Source organism: Liolophura sinensis, chromosome 7 (genome assembly GCF_032854445.1).
Source record: "Liolophura sinensis isolate JHLJ2023 chromosome 7, CUHK_Ljap_v2, whole genome shotgun sequence".
Lineage (NCBI taxonomy): Eukaryota > Metazoa > Mollusca > Polyplacophora > Chitonida > Chitonidae > Liolophura > Liolophura sinensis.
In genome coordinates, this window is record NC_088301.1 from 32,006,918 (window position 1) to 32,024,286 (window position 17,369).

Genomic DNA, 17,369 nt, shown 5'->3' on the forward strand with positions numbered 1-17,369 from the left:
ACAACTCAGTTGATGTTACCATAAAATTTACTTCACATTTACTTTCTCGCTGAGCAAGGAGCTTCATTTCACTGAGCATCATCATTGTATCTATATCATTTTGCTGATAAGGTGAAGGAACATACTATACACTGCTTTCTGTGCCTTGTATACCTTGATATATTTAAAATTATGGGTCACTGGGATAGATCACTGGGATAGCTTGGGCATGGAGTAACCCACCAACCTTTCCCACACATGTGCAAACACTTTTACTTTAAGCCAATACAGCGAGAGCTGCATTAAAACATGCAACCACACTGGTCAATCAAGGGATTGACAGTTGCAGCCAGCCAGTGTTTCTACCATCTAAGCCAGCATTCAGACAAACAGACAAACACACTGGGGGATACGTTGTCTTCTTGCTATAGAGACAAACAGACACTTTTCAACCGTGCTTTGACAAAAACCTACTAAAGCTACCTGTACGTAACATTTTACTTGTTTTGTCAAGGCTAGCTCTAAGAGAGCGCAATTAAAAAAAAAGAAAATACAGCAAAATTCACCTTGATCCCCAAACTATTTTCTTTATGGAGACACGTCTGTCCTTTTCATCAATAATGCGTCCGTCTCTAATCCAGACATATTCTGGGATTGGGTCACCTGTGATTTCACATCGGACACGCAGCGTCTCGCCCAGGTATTTTTCTGTGATCTTCATGGGCACATCCAGTCGCAGATAACCAGATCCTACAACCAAGAAGAACTGACATTATTGACTATTACTATCTACCCATCTTCATGAAATAAAGCCAAATAATTTTGTAAATATTTGTATGAATGGCATGAAACTTATGAGTGCACACATGAGTATTAAAGTTGTATGCAAATTTTAATGCAAATTAGTGCTGTCCTTCAGAGGTTACACAGTCAAAATTGTGCCTGAAGACAGATATGGCAATTCCAGTGTACCCCACTCCCCACACCCATCAACTAAATTTCTTCAAACAAACTCACCACTGTCAAATAATAAGTATACACCAGGTTAACAGTACTAAATTCCGTTTCATGCATCAAGTTTAACTGAAAAATCTAAAGCATATACAATGTATGCATACAGAGTTAATAGCCCTGGTGATAAATCTGTTAGGAATTGTTAAGTGGAATTGGTTGTTCTAAGGGCTTATTTACACTAGAGAATATACAGCAAGTCAACAACTCTTTAAAAACATTCATATGGGAAAACTTAGCATCCGAACTAATAGGTTCCCATTATTATAGCAGATATTAATTAGGGACACTGGCTGAATTGTGAACAGGTTGAGAAAATAATCCACTCATGGGAGACCTTGTTGGTCACACGCGCTATTATGTAGATATAGGGAAATTGGCAATCTGATTGCCATGGCAAGTGCAAAAAAGTTTAAATGATTATACTAAAAAGACAGATCTGTTTCTTTGTATCTACCAAAAATATGAGCAGATAAATCCACAAATTCGACAATCATGGAGATCTGAATGTCAATAGGTAAGTGAAAAATCACAAACACACCTTTATTGGTCAATGACTTAATGACCAATAAGCTTAATCAGCCCAGCAAATCATAGCCTGTCACTTCATTGGTCTGAAGTAAATGTACAACTGACATCTATCCTATCACATATGGCTGTATGTACCGAATTTATTTTCCACGTCATCTTGCCAAAAGATATTTTTATGAGCAAATAAACTATTTAAGATAAGAAAAGGTATGGCCACGTTTCACGGTGATTGCAAATCCAGCTGGTGAGAGATATTACATAATCCAACTCTGGATTCCTAATCTTCACTGCTCGTCTGTTTGTCTCGTCAGTTTAATGAGGCAAACATTCTCAGCAAGAATACACCAGTCTTTACACCCCAAAAAAACAGCTCCCGTAGTCTTCACCTTCAAAAAAGTTGGCACTGAATTTATGTGATAAGGAATAAATATAGACCAATCAGGAGTGGGCTCAGCTGCTTCGAGTCATCACCCATGATGAGCGCTCATCTGTCATCTGGCTTGCCCACAGCACCCACATGTTCCTCTTCTTACAATTTATGGACTTTTTTTTTTAATGCATAAGTTTCAAGGAGTAAACCAGTAAAAAAGAAAACAGCAACCAAGTTCAAGTATGTACGTGTGGTTAAGTTTGCAATTATATACATTAGCCTGACAGGAACAGCCTAGCTCTTTACAAAAGGACATGCATGTATTAAAAAACCTTCAACAAAATATACCACATAACTATAGGGATCCTTCAAAACTTCCAAAAACACATTCCTTGCTCTGTTTGATTTCACTGGTGTAGAGAAATGGCAGTCCTATAAAAACACTGTTAACATTTTAGGCAATATCTATTTATTTCTTAATTCGACTGGAGTTTTACACCTTGCTCAAGAATATTTCTCTTGAACAGCGGCCTGCATTATGTTGAGTGGAGAGAGGGCAGACCATTCACAGCTTGCTGGCAGGCCTTTCCACTTAGAGGAAGCCAGCTTAAGTTAGACTTGAACTCACAGCAAATACACTGGAGAGAGACACTGGCACGCTAACCACTTGGCCATGAAATGCCCCTTTCAGACACAACATCCTACTTCAAACTTACAGTCCATTACAGGTATCTGCTTGTATAATAAACTGTGGCACAAGTTCCACTCCTGACACTCTTTTAAACTCGTGAATTTTTCAACTTTCCAGGGCACAAGTTTGTTGCGGAGGATTACGACTGCAACGATGCCATGAAACTTGCAGGTCTCCCAGTCCTTATGTTTACAGTCATTATCGAATAAATCATTATCATACATCAAACCGTAAATATCTTTCCTTTAAAGAAACAGAAAATTAAAATGTGAAGGAAGGTTCATCATACAGACAACTGAAAACTATGTGTAAAAATACTTTCATTTAATTTTTAGATTTTTTAAAGAATGTTGAAAGGCATTCAAACATTTGAATACTATGGTGGGCTTTATGAGCCATACTCACAGTATCTTGGAACTGTGACGTCACAGCACAATGAAGGAATGAATTTTTGGGAACATTTCAGTAATCTTTTTAGTCATGGGTAAAAGGAGTTATTCCAACATTCAGTCTCGCGATTAGAGTTGGAAAAACTTCCTGTGACATCAGAGTTCCTAAACTCTGATAGTATGGTCCATAAAGCCCACCTCAGAATTAAAATGTTTGAAGGCCTTTAACTCTTTTCACATCAATCTAGAAAAATGAATGAAAGTATATTTATGCACAGTATTAAGTGGTATATTTAGCGATGTCTACCTTGATTTTAAGAGGTCTTTTCTTTTAAATGTTACTTCCCATATGTAAATCCATTTTATCTTTTGCTTCAGAAAATGTCAGCTGTCTGATTTTGAAGAATGCAGATGTCCCGACAGCACAACCTACACTGCCTACTTTATAAGAAAAATGGAACCTTCTGAGTGTTCGTGGGCACCAACTATGTATGTATTTTCAGTTTTTAACACACTTTGCACATAACTGGATTTAATCTTAAAAGAATTTGTAGGTATGTTAGAATAACATACATGTACATAGCTACAGCATCAGATCATGAAAATGTATCAGCTGCATTCATGTACACTTCTGTATCTCAGAAAAGCCTAGAGAGGTACAGCATTAAGGGGAGACAATTAGTGCCTGATTGACACATGTCTGTTGCTTCAGATGGCACAGTTCAACCATATCATGACAGACTTAGTTGATGTTGCAGTTGGTAACATTGTAATGCTTAATGGGTTATGTGAGACACAACAAAACTCATACAAGATGGAAGCAGCAGATCCCCCAAAACACTGCCCAATCTGCAGGCCTGGGGTATAGCAATGCTAGACAGGAAGAGCGGCAGGCTTTTATAACACGATTCAGTCTCAAGAGTACCTTTTCAGAGGATGCTATATTTACCTGGCCACACAGACTGAGTCTTCCTTACCAGGACTAACCTCTTCCAATATCTACATGCTTATCACAACCGGTGGATTACTGTCAAATAGACAGATGCCGTAAAACTCAAGTGCCCAGATAGCTCTACACTTTGAGAATTCAAGCCTTCTCAGGTGCATCTTCCATGATAACGGCACCAGGCCACACACAGATAACTATTTAGAGTCTATTCCTGGCTGGGACAATGGGTGGCTGCCAGAGGCATCTTAAATGATACCAATACCATTAAAAAAAGGCCTCACAAAGCCAATTCTGTTCTGGGATCCCTTGGGAAACAATGAGAGGGCCAATCATCAAGCTTGAATGATACAACTCCACCTCCAACCTTGTCCGATGTCACAGACACTGTCTGGCACAAAGCCAAAACCTAGCTTGCTGATGGTGGATTTGAACACCTGACCTCAATGGTCAAGTGGTTTGAACTAAACCCTTCCAGACAGCTTGCAGCCAAAACACAACCTAAATGAAAGAATATGAGGCAATCAGAAAAATAAATGATGTGCAATGCAGTCAAAACCCCTTGGCCTTAAAGTATTCACAAGGAAATGGTTCGACAGTCAAGAAAATATACGACAAGGCTTCTAAAAGTCAATAGGGTTCTTCCTCAAGACAAAGTGTAAATGTAGTATAGGTTTGCTGAACTTGTGTTCAACTATTCAAGAGACAGAATGTTTACTCGGACATGCCACGAATGGATGACCAGATGGACTAAAGACTTATCCTAGGATGAATGACTGATTATGGCTTTACGCCACATCAGAAATTTTTCAGCCATATTGTGGCGAAACTGATCATGGAACACTGAAATTAAATAGGGTTCATCTTATCTACATGCCTTGGTTTACATATTATATATATTTAATAACCTTTGGATACAAATTTCAGGGCACATCATGTCAACAATGTCACTGATCAAGGTCACTGAAAACCAATAGGCTTCCTTCCTCAGGACAAAGTGGTATTGTGGTGTAAGTTTGGTAAACTTGGGGTAAATTGCTCAAGAGATATATCATACTAACAATCCTACTTACATGACCCCAATCACTTGGAGAACTCGATCAAATCACTGAAAATCAGTAGAGTTATTACACACGACAAGGTGTAAGTGTTAAGTGTGGTGTACGTTTGAAGAACTTGGTGTAAACTGTTCAGGAGATATCATGTAAATAAGATGGATGGATCGATCGATGGATAGACAGACAGAAAAATAGACGGTTAGACATCGACTGCTATGATAATACGCCTCCATTTAGGCTAATACTGGCCGAGGTGTAAAAACCAAAACAACATTAAAATCACTTATATATATATATATATATATATGAGTTGACAATTCTTAGAAGTGTCTTGGTGGCTTCTAATTAGATGCACACGTAAGTACTCGCAAAATGGAAGATGCTCTCAAAAATTCTTACAGAAGAGAAGCAATTGATGGTTTGTATATTTATCTACATATATATTTATGGTATACGTAGCCTTGGTGAAACCTCAACAGCGTGTTTTGAAGCATGTGGCCACACTGGTTGAGGGTTAACCTGTAGGTATAAAATCATATCAAATCACAACAAACAGGGTAGCTAGGTTATGAGTACTCCTTTACCATTACAGCATTTTTATTTTTTTATACATATACATATAACATTAGACCAGATGACTTAAAGACACAGAAGAAGGCTGGTTTTCCATCCCCTCCTGTTCTTGGCTGCCTTAAGCATAATAAACATTCGGCACATTAACTCTGTCTTACAGCTCCATCAGCTACTCAGCCTGCATGTCTCTCATCGCCTGCCAACACTGCAAAACAAACGCCTAGTTGGAGAAATATAAGCTGTGCTGAAGTCAAACATATTGGCCTCTTTGGCCTTTCATCTATGCCATTTCTCAAGACAGTAATCAGACATCTGGTTCAGTTATCTGCAGAGATGGGGTTGCATAAATACGAAGACTTACAATAATTCTTTAACCTTTTCATGTGTTTACAAGTGGCACATTTAGTGAATTCTCCCCAGGTGTTTTACTTTTCTGACTAGTTAGATATTCATATTTCTGACGCACAGAAAGTAGCTGGGCCGGGCAGTGAAAATTACATGGCTCTGATGCATCACACAGCTTATTTTGTGCCCAAGCTGATCAAGGCATCAGTAAAAATTGTCCCCACTCGCAAAAGCATCAACTTGTTTCTATTAAAGTTGCCATGACTAATCAAAAACTACCTGTGCCTGATCCCACTGTATTAGCCAAATCAAAGGCCCTATATCCACTTAGTAACATCAACAAATAACCACAAATAATCACTACATGTCTCTAGTAGCATGTCCTTCCTACCTCTCAGTGGTCCTAAGTGATTACCCTATTTGGGGGAAGTGGGGTAGGGTGCTTTAGTTACCATGGGAACCACAAGAAGATGTCCATGGTCACCTCTGTATAAATATATGTATCCACCGAAAATTAAAACTCCACATACAAAGCCTTTACAGCTGTATCCCCTGACACAAAGTTTTTCCAATTTATGAACACTTACACCAATCTCATCACACCATAAAGTGGGTCTATCTCATCATCCCAAAAAGTGGGTCTATCTCATCACCCCATAAAGTGGGTCTATCTCATCACACCATAAAGTGGGTCTATCTCATCACCCCATAAAGTGGGTCTATCTCATCACCCCATAAAGTGGGTCTATCTCATCCCACTATAACGTGGGTCTATCTCATCCCACCACAAAGTGGGTCTATCTCATCACCCCATAAAGTGAGTCTATATCATCACACCATAAAGTGGGTCTATCTCATCACCCCATAAATTGGGCACTGTCTTAGATAGATGCAATTGAAACAGGTTATCCCTGAAAACATATTACTATATATTTCCCATCGTAACAGCCAGCATATAAACTGCATGCAGATTTGCTGTTGTTATATGTTTATTAATTATTATTCTTACATGATAGTTAGCATTTAATCATGACACTGTATTCAAAGAAAAGTCATTGTGTTCAAGGTAGACCTTCTGTTTCGAAGAATTAAAAATACTTTTAAAAGAGAAGGTTATTTTGTATTTCTTACAATGTGAGCAGGTATGGAGGACCCCACCAGTAAATCCATCGAAATGTGTCTTTCATTTCATTTGGCTCATTAGAACATCATGTGGTTCTATCTCATGATACCATAAAATAGGTCTAAGAACTTGGAGATAAGAAAGAATGTCAAAAGGCCATTTGTGCTGCAAAATATTGTCCACCAATGTTCACTTTACACTGGATCAGAGATAAACAATTTCATCAAATTTTACAATTATTGCATAAATTGGTTCTTGAGATACTTGGATAGGGGATAAACAAACAAGAGTACAAGTCAATCAAATTTGACGATGGGTTAAAACTGGTCATGGAATTAGGTGCAGGTGTAAAGTGGATTCCATACCTAGTAATGCCTGACTAGCTCAATTGGGCTTACTTTAGGCCCCCTAGGTCACTATACATCTGCCAGCATATGTTAATATAGCGGTATGGAATTCCTGCTGCTGGGGTTACTGGTTTTATGTCTACAGCTGAAGGAGTCTCCCCAACCCCTCCCTCTCACTAGTAAATGTGTCTGATTATCTCTACAGACCCAACTGTATGCAGTAGTAATGCTCTTCTAGGTCCTTATTCAGTTACCATATCTGCAGTGCTATCAAACCACTGGTAATTTCTGGTAGGCCTACCCTCAAGACATAGCAACTACTACATGTGTGTACACAAACATTTACAACTGTTGTGAAGAAATGGCTACTGGAATTTCGTATATAGACAAGTACTTTACAAGTACATTTCAGGATAAACTAAATTTTACACTACTTCAGGCCACATCAATTTTAATGGAGACTCGGGAAGGAGCTACAAAATAAGGTTCAAACCACAGTAGAACACGTTGTTTTCTTCTGTGATGTTGCTGTGCTTTTGTGCTACCTAGGTGTTTTATAACCACACATACATCAATAATTGTGACGTAATGAAGAACAGAACAAATAGCTTTGGGTTGTTTTGTTAAAGTCCATCTTTTTTCAATGATGGAGCAGGGTACGAAAATAAAAATTAAGCTTGTGAAATTTGTACTCAGCAATTTTCCCTGTTGAAGACATATTTGAATAGCATAAGAACTGAAAAAACATACACACTTTTACAACTGATGAGAAATAGCAATGAATATTTTGCCTGTATATACAACCACAAAGTCACATTTGAGAAACAGCCACTGGCATATTCTGTTAATTCTACAATCCTTTGCCACTATTATGGGCACTGTTTACATATATTGCAAATTTTTCAGTGGAATTCATGCATTTAATTACTATGAAAATGACACTAAATATTTTGTTTGTGTCACTAAAGCTGCAATTTTCATAAAACTGTTAAAATTATTTCTCTATTTCCTACAGTTCTCTCATAATGTTTCAAAATACTGGTTGCAGAAGTGGTTGAAAAGGTTGAGGAATTCACAATTCAGAGAAAATTCTAGGCTTCTCATTGGTCAATCCTCCTCAGATAACTACTGCATTTGCTAAACAAAAGAGGAATACAGCCTCCTGGGCTGGTATTTTTCCTGTATACCTACAGAAAAGTCAGAGACACACATGCCAGCAAATAGCAATTATATGCTCGTTGACAATGTTACTTGTCACATACATTTCTGTCCTTCATTTTGAAAAGAGTTCCAATGATTTAGCGGCTATAAACAACATGTTGAAAAACTTCTCATAACAATGCGACAACTGAATTGCAAACCCTGGCAAATTGAATTGAAAGCAACTATCTAGGAGTTCACAAAAGGCAATTATTTTTTCTCCTTTCAACCAACGTCCCAAAGGACTCTTCTCATCATGATAGCCATGATCTTGGTTTTGGCCCCAGAGTGGGAAAGTGTCTGTGAAAACACAGTTGGCTCAAGTATTGGTATTAATTCAAGAAACACTGTCCATAATGCTCTTTATTGTGATAATTTGTTACACCAAAATACAGGGTATATATATATATGTCCTGAAGAGCTCTAGAAGATGAATATTTCCATAACTTCTATTATAAGCACAGTTAAGGCAATATTTACACATCAGTCATAGTAGACCAATCAATCTGTCCCTGGACCTTGGGGTCAATGGCTCTAATATAGTTCCTGCTGGTTTGGTTCCTCCCAGGGTCAGTTTTCTCTATATGTATCACACAGACTCCCATAGCAAAAATGAAAAATTCTTACTGGTACATACACATGTAGTGCTGGACCCAATAAAATAAATAACCTAGTACATGTAAACAGAAGACTTTCCCATCAAATCTGAACTTTCAGCCTGTACGATACAGAATTCGCTTTGACCAATTGAATTGACCAGATGTTCAATTCTCACAGTGGAGCCCATTACCACAGCCAAAGACAGCGGAGTCTATTACCACAGCCAAAGACAAAGGAGTCCACTACCACAATAAAAGACAGCTGAGTCCATTACCAGTCAAAAACTCAGCTGAGTCCATTACCACAATAAAAGACAGCTGAGTCTATTACCACAACAAAAGACAGCCGAGTCCACTACCACAATAAAAGACGGCGGAGTCCATTACCAATGTAAACGACAGCTGAGCCCATTACCACAATAAAAGACAGCTGAGTCCATTACCAATGTAAACAACATCTAAGCCCATTACCACAATAAAAGACAGCTGAGTCCATTACCAATGTAAACAACATCTAAGCCCATTACCACAATAAAAGACAGCTGAGTCCATTACCAATGTAAAGACAGCTGAGCCCATTGCCACAATAAAAGACAGCTGAGTCCATTACCAATGTAAACAACAGCTAAGCCCATTACCACAATAAAAGACAGCTGAGTCCATTACCAATGTAAACAACATCTAAGCCCATTACCACAATAAAAGACAGCTGAGTCCATTACCAATGTAAACAACAGCTAAGCCCATTACCACAATAAAAGACAGCTGAGTCTGCTGTCACAATAACAGACGAATGAGGCTTGCATGGAATGGCAATATCACTACAGTAGTGTTGCATTGGGTTTCAGTCCTAAAATCTGTGTCCTGATAGCAATCAAATTAGCAGTGTACAGTGATGGAGATAACACACACAGACCAATATCAAGTTAAAAGTGGCCAAGCTCATCAGTCACATTTTGTGTAAAGTTTTAATAGAAAAATCCATTTAAAATCTGAGCAAATACATCACTTCTATTTGTGCTATCCCTTGCCAAAAACCTGCGAATGGTCGTGGGTTTCCCCTGGGGTCCAGTTTCCTCCCACCATAATGCTGACCGCTGTTGTATAAGTGAAATATTCTTAAGTACAGGGTAAAAGACCAATCAAATAAATACATAAATAATAAATTAATGCCACAGCCATCCAACATCATTATCTAAAACGAACCATTTCCACATCATTTTCAAGTTATGTTAAAAACTACCTGGTTTTCTCGGACCATAATACTTGCCGCCTTCGTATAGGTGAAATATTCTCGAGTACAGCGTAAAACATCAATCAAATACATAAATAAATAAATTAACCAAAAAAAGATGTTAAGATTCCAAACAGACTATGATGGGTAGGGCATAAAGTGGCATAAATATTTCCAAAACAATGATATTTCATGACACTGTATAGCTAGAAATGTAGAGGCACTAATGTGTTTTCTCCATGCTTGTCAGCAACGTAATTGAGTGTCTGACACCAGTCTAATTATTAGGCTTTTCAATAACTTAGTTTGATGTTTACAAAATAAACACATTTCTAGGAGAAGACTTGCATCAACATGCAATGTTATGAAACTGATGCTGTTAAGAGTACTAGGTTATAGAGAGTCAGGGTTTACAGAAAAACAGCCCAAGATTCTCCTGGGTGACAAAGATTAATGGGAAGTCCTTAGCGGGCAGACAGAGCCCCTGCAATGGTAAAGACTTGGAGTAGACCATTACCACATACCAGTAATTCTTACCCCGGCTCAGATATGATTAACCAGCAATTGTCAGTGGAGATCAATTTGGGAATGTCAGAGCACAAAGTGTAGAGCGCCCCCTGGTAGCCTGTGATAAAGTGGAGCAAACAGTCTACTAGGCAATTTAGAATGATCCCCTCCCGCTCTCCTTTCTTGGGCACCCTGCCTCGCTGACTTACTTCCCTGCAAACCTGATAAACATCATTTTATTTGCAAATACACAAAACCCACACCAATTCTAATCAGATGCACATCTCAAGACAAAAAGAGTGATTTATATGGCAAAATTGATGAAATTTGATAGCATGAGATAGCAGGCAATGGGGCAGATCTGGCAAAACAAATGGCTTAGGAAAAAGTGTTCCGTTTAACAGAGCGACTGCAAGACTACATCTAAGCTGGCTCTTATGTGTGCTAATGACATGGAAACTGGTCACAAAAAGTCCTCTTGGCTCAAAACGGATTTTACATAAGTGCTTTCCAGATTTTAAGGTTGAGTTCTTCCAATGGAGAAGACTTTTGAATGGTGGCTAAATTTATGTCCCAATCATATACTTCAAACACTACTTTTTAAACATGAAAGAACAAAACAAAATGAGTAAGTAAAGTGAACAGGTTACATAATGGTGTGTAAAATCCTTCATGAATTTAGTAGCTCATACATACTTGAAAGAGCCCCCAAAAGAAATGTTAGACAAAAGTTTTGATCAATCTCTCAAAAACATATAGAAATTCCATTTGCTTAATTATTCTTGACAGCTAACAGCCATGTGCATGCTCTCCGAAAACAAATTCAATTTCTACTGTCTCATCTCATCAAACTGATTTTCCATTTCAGCAGTATAACTTTCAGAATTCTTGCAAGCATTCAACCTAATGTATGATGCCATTAAATAGATGCTTGTATTTAAGAATGATGGAAATACTCAAAATGTCAGAATCTGAGACCCTATATGAAAACCTGAACATTTGCATGAGTATGTCAGAATACTCAAAAGTTTCCATCTGTATAAAACTGGATGTATGATCCTGTGAAAACCTGAACATTTGCATGAGTATGTCAGAATACTCAAATGTTTCCATCTGTATAAAATTGGATGTATGGTCCTGTGAAACCCTGAACTTTTGCATGAATATGTCAAAATACTCAAATGTATCCATCTGTGTAAAACTGGATGTATGGCCCTGTGAAAACCTGAACATTTGCATGAGTATGTCAGAATACTACTCAGGTTCCAATCCTTACGAGACTGTATGCATGAGACCCTATGTAAACCTGAACATTTAAATGAGCATGTCAGAATACTCAATGGTCCTCGTCCTTATGAGACTGTGTGAAACCTTGTGTAGACCAGAACATTTGAAAGAGCATGTTAGAATACTCAAAGGTCCTCGTCCTTATGAGACTGTGTGAAACCTTGTTTAGACCAGAACATTTGAATGAGCATGTCAGGATACTCAAAGGTTCCCATCCTTATGAGACTGTCGCATATTTGACGTTTCAATATTTTGACAAAATTTTATTTGTCATCTTCAGCTTGACAGATTCCCATCCCATGAGGCTGTACACATGTATGTATGAGAAGCAACGTTGGCATGAGAACGATGGGGTGTGGATCAGAAGATGAACAGTTTAGAAAAATGTGTCTGAACAACATTTTCATTTTTCTCCACATAAATCTTACAAAATGATTATGGCCAATCAAACCTTAATCCAGCATAAACATGTAACAAAGAAGCAACTGAGGGATCCAGATAGCAATCTGGGAGGGTCATTAACATTAATTTCTTACTTATAGTTAAGATGTCTATTATTTATTTTATTGGTGTTTTGGTGTCTAAAAATATTTCACACATAAAATGGCGGCCAGCATTATGGTGGGAGGAAAGTGGGCAGAGTCTGGAAAAAAGCAGCCATCTGCAGGCTGCTGCCAGGACATCTTACATAGGACCTGAGCTGGACTAGAACTCAGAGCAACCGCTTTGGTGAGAGGTTCCTGAGTCACTGTGCTGTAGTGGCAAGCTAACCAGTTGGCTACAGAGGCCCTGCTTAGATATAATGCATCAATGAAGAAGGAAACAGGATACCAAAATATGCCTTATAGGAAGATATTAAAGGCTAGGATTAAGACCAAAAAAAATCTGCATTTAAACTTATTCCAAAATCTGGTGCCTAACAGCAGGGGTATGGCCTTGAAGCTTTATACCTGACAAACTTCTGGGTTTTAATTAAGGCATAATTATGTCCTTATAAAGGCAAAAAGGCAACAATGAATAACAATACATTAAGGCCCCAACGCATGAAACAAAATAACAGATTTCATGGCTGTATAACATTCCAACTGGTACAGTTCTTTTCCAGTATGCAAGTTCTTTAACGAAGCTACCCCCGTCCCTCTCTTTCCAGGTCTCATATACTATGTGATATCTTTACCTATAACGAATTAAGATCAAAATAAAATGATGGAATCAGTACTTACCATCTGAAGTGAGAACGGGCAGACCGGTTGGTTTGGGCACCACCCCTAGGTCTGAGGAGGGCTGACCACTCACCGGCACCATCAGACAGACCCACACATACATGACTCTCGCACCAGGCACTGGTAATCCCATCATCACACCTACAATCCCAACAAATAACTCTGTCTGCATCAACTTATAGCTTGGATTGTGCTGATCAAGTATTACATGTCAGAAAGATGCATACATAGCCATTTATCACAGGGCTTGCACAACACCAAACAAGGGCTCAGAATTCAAGAGAATTTCACTTACACAGTTTAATGCCCAAACTTTGTCACCAGGACAGGGCTACATCGAGCTAGCAGACACTAGTAATCCTCAATGCCTATAATCACATCAAGTTCCAAGCCAATTGTGATTCCACAGTAATCCACATAATCTGATGATTCCAATTATTCATAAAAGCGATACCCTTAATGAATGAAATTCAAACTTGTAAGGGGTTGCTTTAAGACTTTGCAGTATAAGTAATGTGCAGAGATATCCCTGATGTTCAAAGCATTGCATGCTCACTTCAACATGCTACAATCACAGGGAGAGAAGGACCAGTACCTCTAAATCAAACTTTCACAGGGCAGAAGCAAAGGTAATCTGTAGAGGTGATGAAATGTTGATCATGTGTGAACACATAGGAGGAAAGCTATGGAATAAATCAGCACTAAAGTAGTTGAGAAGTAGAAGATGATGGCGCTGGAATTCCACGGCACTTGTGAGCTAGGCTAACAGAAAACTTTCCAGCTTCAGAAGCTAATCCTCCACAGAAGTTGTAGGAAGTTGAATAAATTCACTGAGACAACAGCAACAGCATCTTCAACACTCTGCAGCACTCCGTCTGTCCAGCCAAGAACAAGTGCTGTGGTTTGATTGATTAAGTGTTGAGTGAGCTGTGCAAACAAAATGCCACATACTGTCTGCTTAGACCAGCAATGTAACTCTCTGCTACACCTCTCTCTCCCTTCACATCAGGGACTGGCATTAAAGAGAACTGGCTGTCCCTCTCTCCATCCAACCAGTGGGTAGCTTGGGGTAGCTCTCACTGATGATTGCTGAAGTGGTTTGGCTGGGGGCAGTCCTCAGATGAGCCTGTCTGGCAACACATGTGTTCAGCAGTCCCTCAGCTGTTGCCCTTACCCTGCCCCAACTTCACTGAGAACATCATTAAACTTTACTTTATCAAAGTTCCACTGCAGGTCTGACCTCTTCCAACTATATGTGCACGGAGTCTTCATTTTATAAGATGCATGTATCCACAGGGGCAATTTAAATATCTTCCAAATTTATTCATGTTTAGAGGATGTCACTGGTTCCAATAGTAATATCTTATCTTAGAATGACTGTAAAACTGACGAAGTGAGCTGAAGTCATTCATTCAATAAATAATACCATTTTTTCGGTCTCAAAGTATTATGAACTTACTATGTTTATTCTCAATAAGATGCTGTCAAAATTGTTGTAAAAGTTGAAAAAATGAAGAGCTATGGTATTCAACACTGTTAAGAAATACATGTTAAACATTTTTGTCCACACAGCAGACATATTATATTCAATATAATTCAACACTGTTAAGAAATACATGTTAAACATTATTTCCACACAGCAGGCATATTATATTCAATATAATTCAACACTGTTAAGAAATACATGTTAAACATTTTTTTCCACACAGCAGGCATATTATATTCAATATAATTCAACACTATTAAGAAATACATGTTAAACATTTTTTCCACACAGCAGGCATATTATACATGTAATTACTGATATGTGTTTTTATTTGCCAAAAGAACCAGACTTTAACCAATAGCGCTCTAAATGTCCAACATTCACGGCTGAGCCATTACATCAGTTACCACACTATACATCTAATTTCATACAGATTTTTTTCCATACAGATATGGAAGCAAAAATTATGTATCAAAACGTCAGTTTGTTCATTTTTATTTCCTCTCCAAATTATTGAAAAAATCTGGCTGGTGCCTTATCCAAGTAGATGCATTCAACATGGGTCAACCCAGTTTACAGTGAGACTTTACATGTACACGTATGTGAGGTGTGGAGTAAATATGTTTTTCATAAAGTCATCTACATTTACCTGTGACAAGTAATTCCCATTCAATAGGTGTGCCATCATGTCAAATACATGATTCACAGCTTGTGTAAAGTTGTGATGAGTCCGGTACAAGTTCTCCCACTTGGAGACACCATCTTTATAACTGCACCCATCTAACCTGTGTATCATGCATCAACTTACCACTTTACCACTTTAGATGTATCATAATGCTAGAATCCCTCTGTGGAACTGCACCCAATGTGTATTGTGATTAACACTACCAGACTCTGGTGAAACTCAGCCCTACTCCCCAGGTCTGTATACCCCCTATCCCTCAGGCCACAAATACTTACCCCAGATGTTCCTACACCTCTGGTCACTGTATCACACTACCCACAGCATCATCAACATCCCCGCCTCTGCCATACATGTAGCTCCTGGTACTTTCCTATACTCTGGACCCTGGCAATACTTCTCCTTGTCTATCAGCACTCCGCAGTGAGCTGACCAGTACAGTAAATCTGTAAACCAACAAATTTTAAAAGATTGTAATTTAGCAAACCATTAAAGGTAAATGATATCTTTTACTTAGTATACCTTGTCATCAAGAATGCCATAATGTCAGTTCATTATACCATCATAATCTCATTTGCATGAATATATATCCTTCTTTTCATTCTAAAAGTTGAAACTTAATATTCCACAATTTATAGAAGATCCAAGTGATATTAATAACACGTCAGAATCCTATCACACACTGCGTATTTAAGTACATGCAATTCAGTACCCGTTACGTTTGTTTATCTGTTTGATTTATTTATTTATTTGATTGGTGGTTTACGCCGTACTCAAGAATAGTTATCTGTTTGATTTCTGTTTAGTAGCATACTCAGGAATTTTTCACTCACATCTACACAATGGTGGTCAGTTTTATTGAAGGAAGAGACCTGAGTGTCCGGTGTAAACCACCAACCTTTGTCAGGTTCCTGATAAGCTTTCCCCAAGAGTGGCTGAGATACACACCGCACATTTGTCCAATATAATGGTCTTCAACCAGTGTTACTCAGCACAAATGGCTGTATGAGTGACGATCGTTTATTGTCACCAATGTCCCCATGAGCAGTGAGAGCAGGAGAACACACTTACGCAACATGCATAATGAAATAATGTGTCTGTTTTATATAGGTACTTGAAATAAGTGACATATTCTTGAGTACGGTGCAAAACACCAATCAAATAAATAAATAAATAAATATAGGTATTTGAAAAGGAAGCACATACATGAAAGATTCGATGAACACAAACATGATGGAGTAAGGTATAGAGATGGGGCAGTGAAGATAACATTGAGGAAACCAGCAGTATTGTACTCACATACAGCTTTTGAAAGCCCCAATTCCCTATACCTCATTAGCAAACTTGATTATTCATGCTCCAAATTATTCCAGTCCTTCACTACCAGTTCTATTTTTCTTTTCATGACAGAATAAAATTTTTGAATGGGTAAGCATTTGATAAGAAGCATTATCATCCAATGCAGAAAGGCAGTGCCTGGTAGGTGGACACAATATCCAAACCTACATATATATCTTGTTCATATTGATACACATGTGCTGATACTAACATGACATGATCCAAACAATTTGATCTGATGGTTTTACAGCCAGTTAAATCTGCAGGTGCCAATTATAGATAAATGGCCTATATACCAGGATTATTTAGATTGGTGTTTTATGACATGCTCAAGAATAGTTCAGTTGTAAGACAGTAGCCAGCATAATGGTGGGAGGAAATCAAAAATATTCTGAAAAGAATGATCCAAACTGAAATACATGTACACAGGAGACTCCTATTAAACAGCAA

General features: G+C 38.2%; 1 protein-coding gene across 3 annotated transcripts in view; it reads right to left on the minus strand.

Annotated features, from left to right (window-relative positions):
* LOC135471098 (tyrosine-protein kinase transmembrane receptor Ror-like) overlaps positions 1–17,369 on the minus strand; it is a 60,488-nt gene that overhangs the window by 19,925 nt on the left and 23,194 nt on the right. The window contains exons 2-4 of one of the 3 annotated variants that reach the window (XM_064750148.1): positions 15,860–16,027; positions 13,414–13,554; positions 546–729 (exon numbers count right to left, since the gene is read on the minus strand). In XM_064750148.1, the coding sequence (XP_064606218.1) occupies positions 546–729; positions 13,414–13,549 (320 nt within the window). In that variant the 5' untranslated portion in view covers positions 13,550–13,554; positions 15,860–16,027. Of the gene's footprint in view, positions 1–545; positions 730–10,920; positions 10,926–13,413; positions 13,569–15,859; positions 16,028–17,369 lie in introns of those variants that run through there. The other 2 variants (XM_064750149.1, XM_064750150.1) reach the window with 2 other exon arrangements.